The sequence below is a fragment of the Aotus nancymaae genome, unplaced genomic scaffold, assembly GCF_030222135.1.
Source record: "Aotus nancymaae isolate 86718 unplaced genomic scaffold, 86718_ANA_hifiasm-v0.15.2.pri h1tg000040l, whole genome shotgun sequence".
Classification (NCBI taxonomy): Eukaryota; Metazoa; Chordata; class Mammalia; order Primates; family Aotidae; genus Aotus; species Aotus nancymaae.
Window position 1 is genome coordinate 93181618 of NW_026988454.1, and position 17306 is coordinate 93198923.

Below are 17306 nucleotides of genomic sequence, written 5' to 3' on the forward strand. Positions count from 1 at the left end.
GTTTTGAAATTAGATGTCTATAATCTCTGATCTCACAGATGGTTACCAGTCTTCTTTTTCATTGCTGCAATTTTATTCAGAGCTTCCATTCATTTTTTAAACCCAGATAAACTTTTGAAGAGTGAAAAATCAATGTAACAATTGATAATTTCAATTTGTGCTCCATAAAGTTAAAACAAATAAACAACCTATCAATGTTTTAATCACTGTTTAAAAAATAATATATATTTATATATTTTATATATTTTTATTTTGGCAACAATCTAGCACTCAAGAAATATTAACGATGGTTTACAAGAGACCACAGTTGGCCCAAAAAGATGTAGAAAGCCTTTAGACAATTATAAGTAGTATATTTTCCACATAACTCTCTTTTGCAAGTTGATATTTTTATTGAGACCCTCCATAGGAACCATTACATTATATTAAAAAAAATTTCACAACATCCAATAAATAAAAACATATTTTTATACTTACTGTGCCCCACCAGAGAGCATCTGCATATGTAGAAAACTCTTTATTGGCATCCTTTTCCACCAGATAGACAAGGAAAGATGAAAAAATAAGAACCAAAAATCCTATGTACCAAGCTGTGATTAATTCCTAGATATAAAAGGAATGAAAGATTTTTTAGAGGTGGAAAATCTTTGAAAAAGGAAAAAAGAATTCTATGATGATTCTATCCACTTTACTAATTCTTGGATGTTTACGATGGCTTTTACACAATACATTGCACATCATGTCCCAGAATTATTCGAACCAATTTCTGCAATGACTAAGTTTGCTTGTGATAGGTTTATTAAATATTAGAGCAATCAATGAAAAGTTTTCAAAAATTTTGTTTTTAAACTCAGAAAGCAAATCTTACCTTGCTGTGAGCATAAACCACCGAACCCAGTAATTTCCAAGTGCCTCCCCTTCGGTCCATGCGCACCATGCGGAGGATCTGTAGGAAACGGAGACTTCTGAGTGCAGACGTGGCAAAAATATTACCCTGAGTTTTTGCAGAAACAACTGCTATTGAAGCGATAAGAACAATGGTATCTGAAAGAAACAGGTTGAAACAGCCATAATTAGCACGACCAGGAATTTTTATTTACCAAAACAATATTTCCAAAAATTCGCTTTGACCTATTTAAGGCACAAATATGCAGATCCTGATCCCCAGCCACACCTAGTGCCACTTGGCCTCTGTGAAGACTTAAGAGTGAAAAGGCAGAGAACAAGACCTACCTATTGCTGTAGTTCTGACCCTTTGGCCATTCTGTGCTTTACCTACGCAATTTTGAACCACATATTATTTAACCTTCAACAGATTGGACAATAGCATTAAAAAAACCCAAGGTTTCAGAGAGCCTGAAGACTCTGGGGCAACGTTTCACAATGTCTCTGGTTTCATTCTTTTTCCTGTGGCAAAAGGAGCTCCTGCCTCAGCCTTCAACACTACAGCTTCTGGGTGATATGACAGAAGCATCTAAATCTGTCCAGCCATGAAAGTGCTACAAGGTATAATCATGCCTCTAGTTTTCCTGCCAAATAAGTTTGCATTTCCTTGATCCCAAAAATTCCCTAGCATGGCACCTGCAACTTTGCATATTATTTAACAAAGGCCTCAACTAAGCTGAATATTCTTCCTGTACAGAGTATTCCTTAGACCTGGTTTGCCAATTATGTGTAAGTTTGCTGCATAATGAAGTAATATTACCTTTGTTATAATAGGGTTTGTAAATATAAACACTGCATTGCAAGGGAGTGGATACTTAATGTTTGACATATTGACACTTGACTTAAAACAATCATCCTTTTTATAAGCAAAAAAGAGAAAAACAGCATCTAATGAAAGCATAGAAAAGATAAAAGAGAACTTAATCACTGCACAAGTAAGTATCTGAGTGGTGGGAAGTAGGCTTTGAAGTGGTATAAATGAAGTGGGGATGAATGACCTGCCGTGGCAATTTTAATAAAAGTTACCTTGACCTTAACATCCTCAAATACAATTTCCTTTCTGCTTCAAGTGAATTGTGTAAGACTGGACTTCCACACTCCAAAGAGGAGTTCCATTTCAATGGTGTCACATTTGTAATGTTTCTGTCATCCTCTGGATTAACTGCCATATGAGTGAGTATTCCTCATTCAGTTCATCCTTCTCCCTGCACTGAGAAAGGTCTGGTTTCTTGGTGTGGACTGAGAAGACCTTCTGAGCCTGTCTGCTCATGCCCCTTGTTGGGTCAGTGCTTTGAGAAAGAGAGAGGGGTCAGTTGTTGTCATTGCAAGTTTCAGCTGAAGGACTTTTTCCTCCCTGTCTTCCTCCCTTCCTCCCTTCCTCCCTCCCTTCTTCCTTCCTTCCTTCCATCCATCCATCCTTTGACAGGGTCTCACTCTGTCACCCAGGCTGCAGTGCAGTGGCATGAGCTCCACTCACTGCAACCTCTGTATCCCACCTCAGCCTCCCGAGAAGCTGGGACTACAGGCATGCACTTGGCTAATTTTTGTATTTTTTGTAGAGATGGGGTTTTGCCATGTTGCCCAGGCTGGTCTTGAACTTCTGAGCTCACATTGTCTGCCAGTTTTGGCCTCCAAAACGTTGAGATTACAGGTGTGAGCCGCTGGTGCCCGCCCTGAAGGACTTTTTCAACCAGCTCTAATGCATGTACTTTTGTGGGTAAGTACCCAGAGACCCAGAGAGTTACCACTCTTAACAGCTGTTGGAAACAAGAAGGAACTAAATGTGGCAAAACAGACACCAAAGACATATTCTAAGTGAATAAAGGCCAGTTGCAAAACTATGTACAATGTGATTTTGTTTTAATAGAAATATATACTAGTATATGACCAGGAAAAAATTTGAGACTAGGCTGGGTACAGTGTCTCATGCCTGTAATCCTAGCACTTTGGGAGGCCGAGGCAAGTGGATCATGAGGTCAGGAGATTGAGACCATCCTGGACAACATGGTGAAATCTTATCTCTACTAAAAATACAAAAATTAGCTGGGTGTGGTGGTGGGTGCCTGTAATCCCAGCTACTCAGGAAGGTGACGCATGAGAATCACTTGAACCCAGGAGGCAGAGGTTGCAGTGAGTTGAGATCCTGCCACTGCACTCCAGCCTGGCGACAGAACAAGACTCTGTCTCAAAAAAGAAAAAAGTGAGACAATACATTGATTATTACCATTAATTATCTCTAAAGGTAGTGAGCTGGAGTTAATATATGCATAAAGGTGCTTTTCACTTTCTAAATTATGAATTTTGGTATGTTAGAATTTTATAAAAAAGACTGTGTCTTTGCAATTAAAAAAATCTTTATAAAAAGAGTTATGTGCAAACACATCTCTTGTTATTCATCATGTAGAGGGAGTTACTCCTGAGACTAGTGGTTTACAAAGAGACATTACTTATATGGCCCTGTTGGATATGTATTTTGCTTTTATTTCCTTGTAATCCTGCTTTCTTTCTCCCAAGTATAGAAAGAAAAGAAAAAGATATGCTACCTAATTTACTAAGTTAAAATATTGGAAATACTAGAAAAAAGTACATGGCCAGTAGGGGTGCAGAAAACACTACACTTAATACTTACTATGTGCTTGGCATTTTCTCTAGTTCTAAGTTTTTTTTTTTTAAACAAACATTACCTTATTTAATCCTTATAACAACTTTATGTGTTAGGTATCTCACAGATCCCATTTTACAGGCGAAAAAAGTGAGGCACAAAAAGCATATATTGTATTCATTTTCTTAAAAAATCAGCTATTGGTTTGTTAGACTACAACATAAAAAGTATGCTATAAAGTTAGTTCATTAGAGAAAAACCTAGAAAAGTAAGAGTAAGATTGTTGATTTGAGACAATTTAAAAAATTATGCACACAGTGAATCATAATCTAAATGTTTGAAGTTCCAAAACATGCAAAGGTAACCACAGATTTGATTTAATACCTTCATTGTAATTCAAATCAGGCAAGAAAGTTAGAGTTCAGTAAACTGAAAACACAGATGAGCAACCAAATGGCAAACAGTGAATGCAGTCACAAAAACGTTTCTGGTTCAGTTACAGTCATCCACTAGAATTTTGCTGTCAGCATCACCTAGAGTATTTCCTACACTAATATTGTAGAAGTTGTGAGTAATCTATATTTTTATTTCTATATATGTACTTATTATTTTTGTGATCATTACTTCATAGAATGGAGGTTCCACAGGGTTGGATCATTGTTTTGTTCATGAATGTATCCTAAGTACCCAGAACAGTGCCTGAAAAACAGTAGGCACTCAAAAATATTTACATAAGATAACTGAGATTAACGAATATTTAAAAGTTGCCTGAGCTCTGTTCTCTTACCACATCAATGGCTTATTCACTGGAATATCAACCTGAAATACTCAGGTTAATCCAAAGATCACTTCAAGTTTTAGCAATGAATTCTACTACAAGATAATTGTTATAGCTATCATCCATTAGAGTTTCTTTTAAAATCTCCCTATTCTTTAAAGTATATGCATATATATTAAATTGGGGAAGTAGCTTAAGCTGTGCAGTTAGTTAATTGTCTAAAATATTTTTTGAAACATAGGAAGCTTGTGTTTAGTGAAGATACCACATTTTAGTATAAGGTAGAAACTATGGACAGCCCTTGAAACTCACTGGCTTCATGTTCATTTGTTTATCCATTTATGTATTAAGTGGTTAATTGACTGTCAAGGATTATATTAGACACTTGTATTAAAAATGAATATTCAATCATTCATCTGACCAGCCATTCATCACGATTATTAATCAAGTCCCCACTATGTACCAGGCACTGTGCTAAATGTTTCTATACGTCAGTGGTTCTGAATGGGGACAATTTTGCCTCCCTGGGATATTTAGCAATGTCTGGAGACATTTTTCATTGTCATAACTGGGAAGAGAGTTGCTATGAGGATCTAGTGGTAGAGGCCAGGGTTGCTGCTAAACATCCTACAATGCCCAGGACAGCCTCAAGAACAAAGAATGACTCAGGCCCAAATGTCAATAGTGCCAAGGCTGAGAAACCCTGATGTATATTATTTTATTTAATTCTTCAAGAAACCCTATGTAGTAGATGGTACTATAACCTTCTCTTTCTTATAAACGAAGAAATTGAGACTCATAGTGGTCAAGTCACTAAAGCCCAACATGCATAAGTGATTGAGTTGGTCCTTACTTGACTCCAGAGCTGTGTCCTTAAGAACTGTGGTATACCACTCCATTCAGGGTGGGATAGGGGTGGAGGAGGAGCAGAATGGGGAAGGCTGTGAAAGCAGGTGGATAATAAATCAAGAATAAATTGTTATTGCATAAAGCATTCAGAGAAGAAAAAAGTGCAGGGAGGAGAAAGCAGAAATAGAACGATGCTAAAAAACAGATGGTACTTTTATGGCTGCTTCAAGAGAAAATGGGACTAGAGAAAGACATAGAACTGCTAATAAACAAGGAGGAGCTCTAAATCGCATGGAAAAAAAAAAAAAGCATGTAATCCTAAGCTCTTAAAATCTACCTCTCCCAAAGGAAACAAATTAGAACAAGTTGGGAAGCAGTGAAGAAAGAGCTATTGATTATAAGCAGCCCAGTAGAAATGTGAAATGCAGGTTTACAAGATATTAGGAAGTAGGTTCACAAATTTAATGAATTACTTAGAATGATTTACACAGGAATTCTCGAAATTTGAGGTGACTGCAAAGATTTGAACAAAATAAATACTATAATGATATTTAAGACACATAAGGACTGTGAAAGAGCTTATTTTTAGATGCCACTGGAACTTTGCTCAAGTATTATTTAGTCAGCAAAATCAATATGAGTTGATCACCATGGACCCTGTCTAAAAGGTGTTAGTCACTGAAATACCAAAAAGCCTTCATTATAAGGTAAATTCACATCCAAAACTTCCCTGTCATGAACTCAAGGACTGGGTTAAAGCAAGGCCAATTGTACATCTGAACCTGATGGTCTGTGTTTTGCTGCTACAATTATACTGCATAACGCATCTTTTAGAAGGTATAACATGGCTCAATGTAAAAACACAATGAAAAGAACTAAATCATCTGGATCAAACAAAGTATGGTTGAACACTTTCAAACTAGTAGTTGTAAGGACAGATAAATTCTCTGGAGGTAAGCCACAAAGAGGGTACATCTTGACTCCTAGAAACTGTCTGGAGACTTCAGGCTTTTAAAATTTTTATATATTAAAAGTTATTCTAGAGTCTCAGAAAGTTTTCCCTAATAACGGACATGAATTTACCTCTTTCTCTTTAAACTAATTTCATCCTGTTCTCTCTGGGAAAATCAGAAGTGCAACAAATACAATGTTCTTAACGTTTATATCCCCCTGTCCCACCATATTTTTTTTGGTTTCAGTTCTTTGAGTTATTTTAGTGGCCTCACTATAAGCTAAACTTTGAATAATTTTAATGAAATGTACATTTTAAAGTTATAAAGTAAAATATCAAAGCAATACAAATATGTATAAGGTAAGACACTTATTTAATTAACCAATTACTTATGCTATAGATATCTGACCCTCCAAATTCATGTGGAAATTTGATCCCCAGTGTTAGAGGTGAGGCCTAATAGGAGGTGTTCGGGTCATGGGGGAGAATCGCTTATGAATGGCTTGGTACCATCCTTGAGGTAATGACTGAGTTCTGGCTCTATTAGTTCCCTTAAGAGTTGGTTGTTAAAAAGAACATGGCACTTCTCTCTTGCTTCGTCTCTCACCACGTGATCTCAGCACATGCTGGCCCCGCTTCACCTTCTGCCATGAGTGGAAGCAGCCTGAGGTTCTCGCCAGGAGCAGATGCAGGCACCACACTTTTTGTAGAGCCTGCAGAACTCTGAGCTACATAAACCTCCTTTTTTTATAAATACCCAGCCTTGTGTATTCCCCTATTACAACACAAATGAACTAAGACAGTTATTAATGAATTTTAGGTTACTTTTGGTTTTGCTATTAAGATGATGCTGAAATGAATAGTCCTATACATCTATTTTTAGGATAAGGAATTTAAGGGTAAATTCCTTGAGACTAAATTGTTGGCATATTTTGATTTGTGATTGATCTCAAGATGCCTTCAAAATGATGGTACAAATTCTCCCTAACAATGTATGGAAACACTTACTTCTCTCTCTCCTTGTTAATAAAAAAGAATACTACTACTAATAAAAATAGTACTAGTAAAAGCTAATGTTTACTGTTCACTATGTGATAGACATGGTTCTAAGCATTTTCATGTATTATCTGGGATATTATAAGTCTTCAATCTTTGCAAATACAATAGGCAAAACAAAACCATGCCCCTCCTGCTTTAGACTCCTGGACTTCATATCATTTAAAAGTCACAGAAGTTATCTAGAATGACTATGTCCAACCAAGATTATAAAAATATTTTCCTATATTTTATTTTGGCACAGTTATATGTTTGTTTAGTTAATAAATTTATGTTGACTATTCAGAATAGTCTTTGTGTCAAAGGTAGCTAGCTGTCTACCACAGATATGTGCTTCCCTTCCAAGATATAGCATTATCTCTGAGAAGTGCCTACACGTCCAGACGTCTCATTTCCCTGGATCCCTTGCTCTGGATGAGATGAGGTGACTAATTCTAGTTAGTGGAAGATGAATGGAAATGATGTATGCCACTTTCAGGCTTAGGGAAAGCCCATTTGGCTTATCACTATCTCTTTTTCTATGTTAGTTGCATTTTGGTGGTAAGAATGCCCTTAGAAACAATATGCTGAAGATGGCAGTGCCTTTGTCAGCCTGGATTCCTGAATGACTGCATGGAACAGAGCCTTTATCATATACCCCAGCCCAAAACAAAGAACAATTTCATTGGATATTCTACAAGTAAGAAATAAACTGCTATTTTGTTTAGTTACTAGAATTTGGAGATTTGTATAATAATTAAGCATTGCTCTAGCTTATACAATCTGTAGCTTTAATGGAATTTTTTTTGTCTCTGTGGTGAAGTAGAGAACAAATCTCACTTTTTATCCCATGTGAAAGTCAATTTTCCCAATACCATCTAAATAAAAACTGTGAAAGTCAATTTTCCCAATACCATCTAAATAAAAACTATGTCCTTCTCCCAATGTTTCTATGTACTTATTGAGAAGTCTATTTTTGGATTCTGTTACATTTTATTGCCTATTCCTATAGTAGTATGACAATAATATTATTCCTTTTCAAAGTAGTATCAATTATTGTAAACCTATTTATTCTTCCCACATTTTACAGCTGAGAAGTGAAGGCACAAATACACAAAAATCCATACATTAAAAAAACAAAAACTCTATCCAGATTGAGATGCAAAAAACAAAGCTGGAAAAAAAATGGCAACATATATGATGGCAACATATAGAAAGAAGTTCTTAACGATTTCTAGTTTTTTAATTTAAAATAGTAGAAAGGTACCATTGTATTCTATCAAACTTACAAAGTTTAAAAAAATGAATTGTCAATATTGGCAAGGCAGAGAACAAAAAGTAATTGATGAAGATTTTCTGCAAGGATAAACTGATATGGTATTTTTAGGAGAGCAATTTGACATTATTTGCCAAGACTATTAACAATGTGAATAACTATTATTTCAGGAATTTACACTCTAGGGATGTGTGATAAAACTGTAGAGGCTAACAAAAGTTTGCATCAGCATACTTATTAAACTATTATTTTTTTCTCCTCTCAGCTCATACCTAACACTACTAGTAATAGTATAAAAAAATTAGAACCAATCCAGATCTCCAATAAAGATGGATTAATAAAAAACAACATGGTATATCCTTTCCAGAGCATGGGCTGTGGAGCTCATGTGCCTGAGCTCCAATTCTGGCTCTGCTGTTTAATAGTTAGGTTACCTGGGTTAAGTGACTGAAACTTTCTTTGCCTCAGTTTTTTTTATCTGTGAAATGAAGATAGTAAAAGTACCTATGTCATAGGATCGTTAGAATTGAATAATTTAACTGTGAAACATATCAGTATAATACTAAACTACACAACACATTTTAGCTAATTTATTATTACTATTATTACCACAAATACTATGCAACCACAAAACATCATGTCTTAGAAGAATATTGTGAGATAAAATGTTTCTAAACATCATTATCTACATAATTGATTACATAGCAGGATATATAGGATTATTTCAGTTTTGCTCTCCCAGAAGATTATGTATTCTTTTTATTTTAGAGACAGAGTTTCCCTCTTGTTGCCCAGGCTAGAATGCAGTGGTGTGATCTCAGCTCACTGCAACCTCCGCCTCCCGGATTGAAGGGATTCTCCTGCCTCAGCCTTCCCAGTAGCTGGGATTACAGGCAACTGCCACCATGCTCAGCTAATTTTCCTATTTTTAGTAGAGACGGGGTTTCACCATGTTGATCAGGCTGGTCTCGACCTCCTGACCTCAAGTGATCCACCCGCCTTGGCCTCCTAAAGTGCTGGGATTACAGGTGTGAGCCACTGCGCCTGGCCAGATTATGTATTCTTATAGTATATAGAAAAATAAATACTATAATATATATATCTGCATATTAATGTGATTTTCTTTAGGTGGTAAGATTATGTACAAATTTTAGTTTATATATATATATATATATATATATATATATATATATATATATATATCTTCTGTCCAAATGATCTTTAATAGCCATGTATTGCTTTTGTAATGAGAAAAAAGAGGACCATTATTTATTTTAAAAAGTAGCTATGGCCTAGAAAGGTTAGTACATTGGCCAAGGTAATTTATTTAGTCAATGGTGGGAAAAGAGAAGAGAAATGGGCAACATTTATTGAGTACCTCTGATGTATGAGGCTGTGTGGGCCACTCAGTACACAGACTCTATTTCATTATTTCTTTATAATAGCCCTTCAAGGAGGCACAGAGGTTATGAGTGTAAACTTCATGTGCAACAGCCAAGGTATTTCTAGTTCTGTCCTTTTCTAGTTGTGTGACCTTGGGCCTATTAATCTTGCTGAGTCTTGGAGTCCTCACCTGTAAATAGGGAATAGATCCCTTTTTCCCACAGGGCTATTGTAATGATTAAATGAAATAATACATATAAAGCCTTTAATCTGCCTTAGTGTGCCTGGTATCATGTTAACTCTCAATCTAAAAAAAAGTGTTTTATATATATAACTTTCCCCTCACTTTTCTAGATCAATAATTTGATACTAAGAAAGTTCAAGAATCTTATCCAAAGTCATTTAGCTGGTAAACGGAGCCAAAAATCAAACTCATTTCTGTTTCCAGAGCACTTACATATTTTTCCCATGTTTTTCTTTTGGTAGCTTTTATTTTGTAGGAGGTCTAGTAAACAGAGATGTAGAAAGTCAAACAAAGGCTTAAATGTGAAATTCCAAGAAGTGAAGTATTATCAAGAATAGGGAATATAACTACATGCAAATGGTTGATATTTAGGTAAAATTTAGCAAAAATATAATTAACATGTTTTAAATATTTTAGGTTGTCTCAATGGCATAGCAGATTGAGAAAGAGAGGTCAACCTGTCTTATCAATGTGAGCTCTTTTCTGTAGAAATTTATAATTTTTTTAGCATTCCATGTATATCATGTGCCAGATGTTTTATTGCCAACAGAGCAGCAAGGTAAGATGGAATTGAAATGTTCTGGTTCCATTATATTTGCGTATGTATACAGAATTCTAAAAGGAACTTTCAAAAGAAACAGAGATGTAAAGTATGGAAGCATAAAGAACATTGAACTGGCCAGGCATGGTGGCTCACACCTGTAATCCCAGCACTTTGGGAGGCCGAGGCAGGTGGATCACGAGGTCAGGAGTTCGAGACCAGCCAGTTCAAGACTAGCCTGGCCAACATGGTGAAACCCCATCTCTACCAAAGGTACAAAAATAAACTGGGCATGGTGGTGTGTGCCTGTAATCCCAGCTACTCAGAAGGCTAAGGCAGGAGGAATTGCTTGAACCCGGGAGGTGGAAGTTGTAGTGAGATGAGATTGCACCACTGCACTCCAGCCTGGGTGACAGAGCGAGACTCTGTCTCAGAAAACAAAAACAAAAACAAAAACAAAACATTGAACAATGCCTAGTTTAATTATCTGTCCACCATTAACTAGCTTTGTCATCACTTATCTTTCAGGGCTGGTTTCCATACCTTTAAGAGTTGGATTGAACTGGAAAGTGTCAAGGATCCTTTCTAACTGAATTTCTCAAATTTTAAGTGGTACGTTCTTCGTTTTGAATACTGGTTGAATGATGAAGCATCAGCAGGAGTGTTTTGGATATGACTTTTCTCAAATTAACTGTTAAGGCAATTTATTCATTCAACAAATATTTTTTGTTGCATGTCTACTATGACCCAAGCATGAGACGTAGAGCAGTTAATAAAACAGAAAAGTTTTCTGCCCTCAGGGAGCTTATGTTCTTCTGGGGTAGGCTGATGTTAAAGCAATAAACAAGTACAGAATATAATGTTAGGTAGTGACAAAAACCCTGGGGAAATACAGAGCAGGTTGAGGGTGGAGTCACAGAGGAGCAGGTGGTCTATCTTGATGTGAAGTTCCAAGAAGTAAAAGCATTATTAAGAACAGGAAATATAACTACTTGCAAATGGTTGATATTCAGGTAAAATTTAGCAAACATCTTATAATTAACATGTTTTTAATAATTTATTTTCGAGACAGAGTCTCTGTCACCCAGGCTGGAGTGCAATGGCATGATCTTAGCTCACTGGAACCTCCACCTCCCAGGTTCAAGTGATTTTTCTGCCTCAGCTTCCCGAGTAGCTGGGACTACAGGTGCCGACCACCACTTCTGGCTAATTTTGTATTTTTAGTAGAGACACCATATTGGTTTCACCATATTGGCCAGGCTAGTCTCAAACTCAAGTGATCCACCTGCCTTGGCCTCCCAAAGTGCTGGGATTACAGGCGTGAGCCACCGTGCCTGGCCATTTTTAATATTTTAGGTTGTCTTAATGGGAAAGCATCCCAGAGGAGCCAAGACCTAATGAAGTGAAGGGGTGACTGTGATCATATCTAAGAGAAAGTGTTCCAGACGAAAAATATAAAGGCCTTGAGGTGGAAGCGTGTTCAGCATGTTCAAGGGAAGGCAAGGAGATCAAGTTAGTGAGGGAAGGCTCTGGACGGATCACAGTAACTTTGGAAATAGCTTTAGAAGTCCTTCTAAATATTACACAATAGCAGTAGGGGGAGAGTTTTGGGCAGAGTGCAGGATCAGATGTGCATTTTACAAGATCATTTTGGTTACCTTTGGGAAACCAATCAGGAGGGGGCTGGATGCCAGAAAGGAAGCCAGACGTCAGAAAGGAAGCTGGAAGGCCAGTTAAGAAGCCACTGCTGTGGTCTGGAAAAAGGGTGAGAGCAGCTTTACAAGAGTGAGGTTAAAGTCAGGAGGAGCTGTAAAGGAGCTGGATTTGGGGCACATTGTGAAGGTGGAGAGGCCAAGATTTGCTGAAACTGACTGTGGGATGTGACACAAACAAGGGAGTCTAAGGCTGACTTCAGGGTTTTTGGTCTAAGCAATTGGGTGAATGAAGTGTTATTTACTGAGCTGGGGAAATACCATGGGGATAGGTGAGAAGGGAGCACTACATGAAGGCCAGAACTACCTGTTCAGTTTTAGCCATGTTAATTTTGAGATGCCTAGTAGGCATTTTGTAGATGGTGAATGGGGCTGGAGTTTGGGGGAGAGGTCAGGGATGCAGAGTCAAGTAGCAGATTTATTTATTCATCTATTTATTTAATACCACAGGATGAATCCCTTGCAGTATCAGCAACCTACTGAAACAAATTGTTTCAAAGTGTGATCACAAACATTTAATTTCAGATGTGGGTTACAAACTGAAGGAGGCAAGGAAGCTGTGTTTCTGTATTTATAAAACAGGGAAGAAGCGTTTGTCCCCTGAGAGTCATCATGGAGTAGGAGGCACATCCTATTTAAGGTATACTGTAGCATCTGGGGTAAATTACCTAGGTGTGATTCCATCAGTTCTCAATAAATCAAAGAGATGAAAAGTCATGTCTATTTTTTGATGTTTTAGAACATGGTTTAGGGCAATGATAAAGTAGCTTTATATTATGTTCTTTCATATAGAAAGTTCAAGACAAGCTTTTAGAAGCAACAATTTTGCACTCTGATGTCCTCAGATGTTTAAAATTTTCTTCGGTATCTATTTTCACACATACCAAATGACAAGCTGCAGTCAGTTTTGATTCCTAAACAGAACCCCATACCAGTATTTGACTGCAAATTAAAAAAAAGATTTGGATTCCACCAACGAATAATCAAAGTTGAAACATCTGCTGGAAATCCCAACATCCTATGATGAAATTCCATGCTTGGATATCTTACTCAAGGTCATAGCTTGAATATTTAAACATCAACAGGCAAACAATGGCATTACGGGTTTAAATTTACAGAGCAAACCCACAATACCTAGTTTATAATACTTTCTTTTTGTACTTACTCTAAGCAGCTAAATAATATGGACTCTCTGAAACTTAGCAGCCAGTTGTGTTTAATAGTGTTGGAATATGTAATTTTTCTTTGAGAAACTTGATACTTATTTTCAGATGACACGCAGGTTATGATTAATCATCACCTACTGCTAAAAGTTTTTGAAAGGATATTTTCAGGAAGTTCTTTGAATAGACTGTGTTACTTGGATTTTGCAATGGAGATGCCACTGGAGCTGAAACGTCATTCAGCAAAGGATGTTTACAGATAGGAATTCATTCTAAGTATTATCCGGGGAAATTTAGAATTACCTGGTTCACTTTGCTCTCTTAATCTTTTTCAATGAACAATTTCTTATTTTTGGAAATATAAAATGGATACAGTTTAAGCACTTGGCTAATCCTTAGGGATAAACACTGGGGTGTGAAAATAGACTTTTCCTCCTGCGAAGAATAAAAAGACAGCACTTTGAAGGAGTGAATTTGAGTAAATATAAGCCAAGAGTAAATACCTGACGTTTATTATAATTTTGAAAACCCTGCTTGTTGCTATGTGTAGATCTATTATATGTATTATATCATCTATCTATCTATCTATCTATCTATCTATCTATCTATCTATCTATCTATCTATCTGTATTTCAGTGAGATTGTTAACCAAACAGGTCACATATAATTATGCATCTAACTCCCATCTTTATTTATGAAATCCTTGCCAAAATTTGCCTTTACTGGCACTAGATTAGAGCAGTTTTTGGAACTTTCTAATTTCATATTTGCTTTTATGTATTGCTATTTATGAACCCTGTAAACTATATATTGCTGCTCTTATCTGTGCTTGAAAGGAAAGAAAGAGTGTCCCAGAGAGGCTTGTACATGATAATGTAATAAACTACTTCCAGAAACAGGATCAGAATTCATGGCAACTGACTCTCAAAACTGCAGGTCAGACGGTGAAACACATTGTCTTATAACAAATCCTAAAGCTATGAGGAAAAATCCTACTTTGGACTCACCTTCTTTTCATTATCAATTCCTTTCCTACTGTCATGAGCTTTTTGAATAAGCCATGCTCTATTTAAAGGAAAAAAACAAGGTTTATTGAAAACATGTGATATTACAACTTAGGAATCCTTTATAAGGAGACTGGAGATGGTCTAATCGAGTTCAATACCATTCAGGAGCTGGATATTGTCCCATTAACTAAATATGGAAGAGTATAAAGAAAGCATAATTCAAAAATAGTTTCAGATGTGCACATTTTGACATTATGACCAGTGAATACTCCAGAAAACCACAGAAACTTGATAAGAGATGGATTCTTAAATCACATGATGGCAAATGTCCTAAGGATTAGCTACAGTACTTTGATCTCCAAATTCCAAGCACAGATTTGGAGTCTGTGTTAGGGGCTAAAATCAAATATTTAAAACATTTTGCACAAGGCAGAAGTAAAATAATTGAGAAAAAGGCAGTATGGGAGTAGATAAGGCTTCTGTAAAAGAACATGTAATTAAAAGCATGCATGCAAATTAAGCACTTTATTAAAAAATATAATAATGTTCACAAGACCAAATTAAAGAATTGAAGCAATCAGATTAAAAAATGCAGGCAAAAAATATCCTTTTGAAAACTTCTGATAACTGAGGTAAAGGGGCTATTTTTCACCTTGCATTGCTTATAATTGCCACAATTTTTTTTCTCTATTTGTTCATGTTGACTGTGTCGTTTTTACTCTGTGTGTGTAGCGGTTGTGGGTGGGGATAAGGCTCCTCATGTGACTGTTTACTAGCTTAAAGTATTCTAAACTTTTTATTCATTCAACACACATGCATTGTGGCCAGAAACTTCTAGGACCTGGGTATATAATATTAAAGGACATGGATGGGGCATGGATGGTGTGGACCAGATAGATGCCTCCTGTCTGCACAAGGCTGAAAGGATGGTTTGCCTAGAAGATGCTGAACTGAGTAACCACAATTATGGGTGATGAATGTTATGATAGAAGAAATACAAGGAGCACATTGCAGGGACAATTTACTTTGTTAAGAGGCCAGGGAAGCCTTCTGGGAGAAACACAGATGAAGCCATAATTAACAACCAGTCTACAAGAAAGCTTCAAAAGCCTTTTTAATTAAACCACATCCTTTAGGTGCCATACATACCATTCCTGAAATTATTTATTATATCTAAAGACTCCAGACTCAAAAAGTACCTGTGTTGGTTCCTGCTCTTTCCATTTACCTTTTAAAATAAAATGTATTCTTGTTTAAGATACATTTTATTTTAAAGACTCTCAAATTCTAGGAATGCAGTATTGAAATTTTGAGGAAAAATAATCAACAAAAACAAAGAAGGTCCGAGTTGATAATTTTTTCTGATTGTAGATATCAACTCTAGGATTGATTAGAGGTTTCATTAAACACATCACTTTTATGATTCTCTTTGCTACCACTAAGAGTTATGGAGTATTGATTAAATACCAGGCACTAAGCTAAGCAATTTACATATATCATCTCATTGCATTTTGGGCAATCCTTTGAAAAGGTACAACTAAAATTCTAAGTTTAAAATTAAGGAAATATATAAAGAACAAATTAAGGCAAATAAACAGCACCTTTTAGAACAGAGTTTTTCATGAGTTAAAAATGCCATTCTGTGTTACTGCAGCCTAGAACTGAGGAGGCACACATGAAAATCCTATGGTAAGTTATCTTTGGCATTGTCCCTCTTTGCAATGACAAAAGTGCCAAGAGTGTCAGTAAATTCAGAAGAACTGTACATCATATGAACCCATCAACCCATCCCAATATTGCTATACAAAAATAATAATAGTCAACATTTAAACTGTATTTCCTCTGTGCCAGGCAATAATTCTTTTAATTTAGTCTTTGAATAGTTGACATGTTTCTTTATACCAACACAAGCAATACGAACGTAAACTTTTATTTTTCTCCTTTCTTACACAAAAGTAGCATGTTTTTCTTTTATTTCATATATCTTGGGATTCTTCTATAGCTGTGCAGAAAGATCTTCACTGTATTTTATTGTTTGGATGTACCATAGTTTATTCAGCTATAGTGAACATTTACTATGAATTGATGAAATTATTAGGAAGTAGACTTACTGGGTCAAAGAATAAATGCTTAAGTAATTTTGGTAGATATTGACACTCTTCCATAAGGGTAATACCCCTTTGTACTCCTGTGGCGTATTAGTGTCTGTTTCCTTGCAGTCTCATTAAGAAAGTGTGTGGTCAAACTGCAGATATTTGCCAATCTGATAGGTGAGAGAATACTTTCATTTGTATTTCTTTTTTTCTGAGTGAGACTGAGTATGTTTAAGAGGTGTATATGTATTTCTTATTCTGTGACAGGTCTTTTCATATCCATTTTATTTTTTATTAGGTTGTTGGGTTTTTTTGATTTCTAGAACTCCTTATAATTTAAGGTGATTAGCTTCTATTCTTTGGTAGGAGCTGTAAATATTTTTTCACATTTGTCTTTTGATGTTGCCGTTTAGTTTATCACACAGTATTCTTTGATTTTATGTATTCTGATTTATCAATATTTTCTTCTATGACTTTTGTATTTTTAGTTATAATTTGAAAATATTTCCAGATTCCAAGCTTCCAAGAGAATTTACCAATTTCTGCTGTCCAGTGTTTTATGGTCTTATTTAATTTAAATCTTTGATTTATTTGGAGTTTATCTTGGAATCTGGTAAGATAGATATTGATACAACTTTATCTTTTTCCAAATGAGTAATTAATTATTCCAGCATTTCTTATAACCAGAGTGAGAATAAAGTTGAGATTCATATATCTGGCCACACA

At 35.9% G+C, this 17306-nt stretch overlaps 1 protein-coding gene across 2 annotated transcripts in view; it reads right to left on the reverse strand.

Annotated features, from left to right (window-relative positions):
• The window catches only part of KCNQ5 (potassium voltage-gated channel subfamily Q member 5), a 584724-nt gene that overhangs the window by 143200 nt on the left and 424218 nt on the right, over positions 1-17306 (reverse strand). For both annotated transcript variants that reach the window (XM_012471828.3, XM_012471827.3), the window contains exons 4-5: positions 869-1044; positions 478-603 (exon numbers count right to left, since the gene is read on the reverse strand). In XM_012471828.3, the coding sequence (XP_012327251.1) occupies positions 478-603; positions 869-1044 (302 nt within the window). The remainder of the gene's footprint in view (positions 1-477; positions 604-868; positions 1045-17306) is intronic.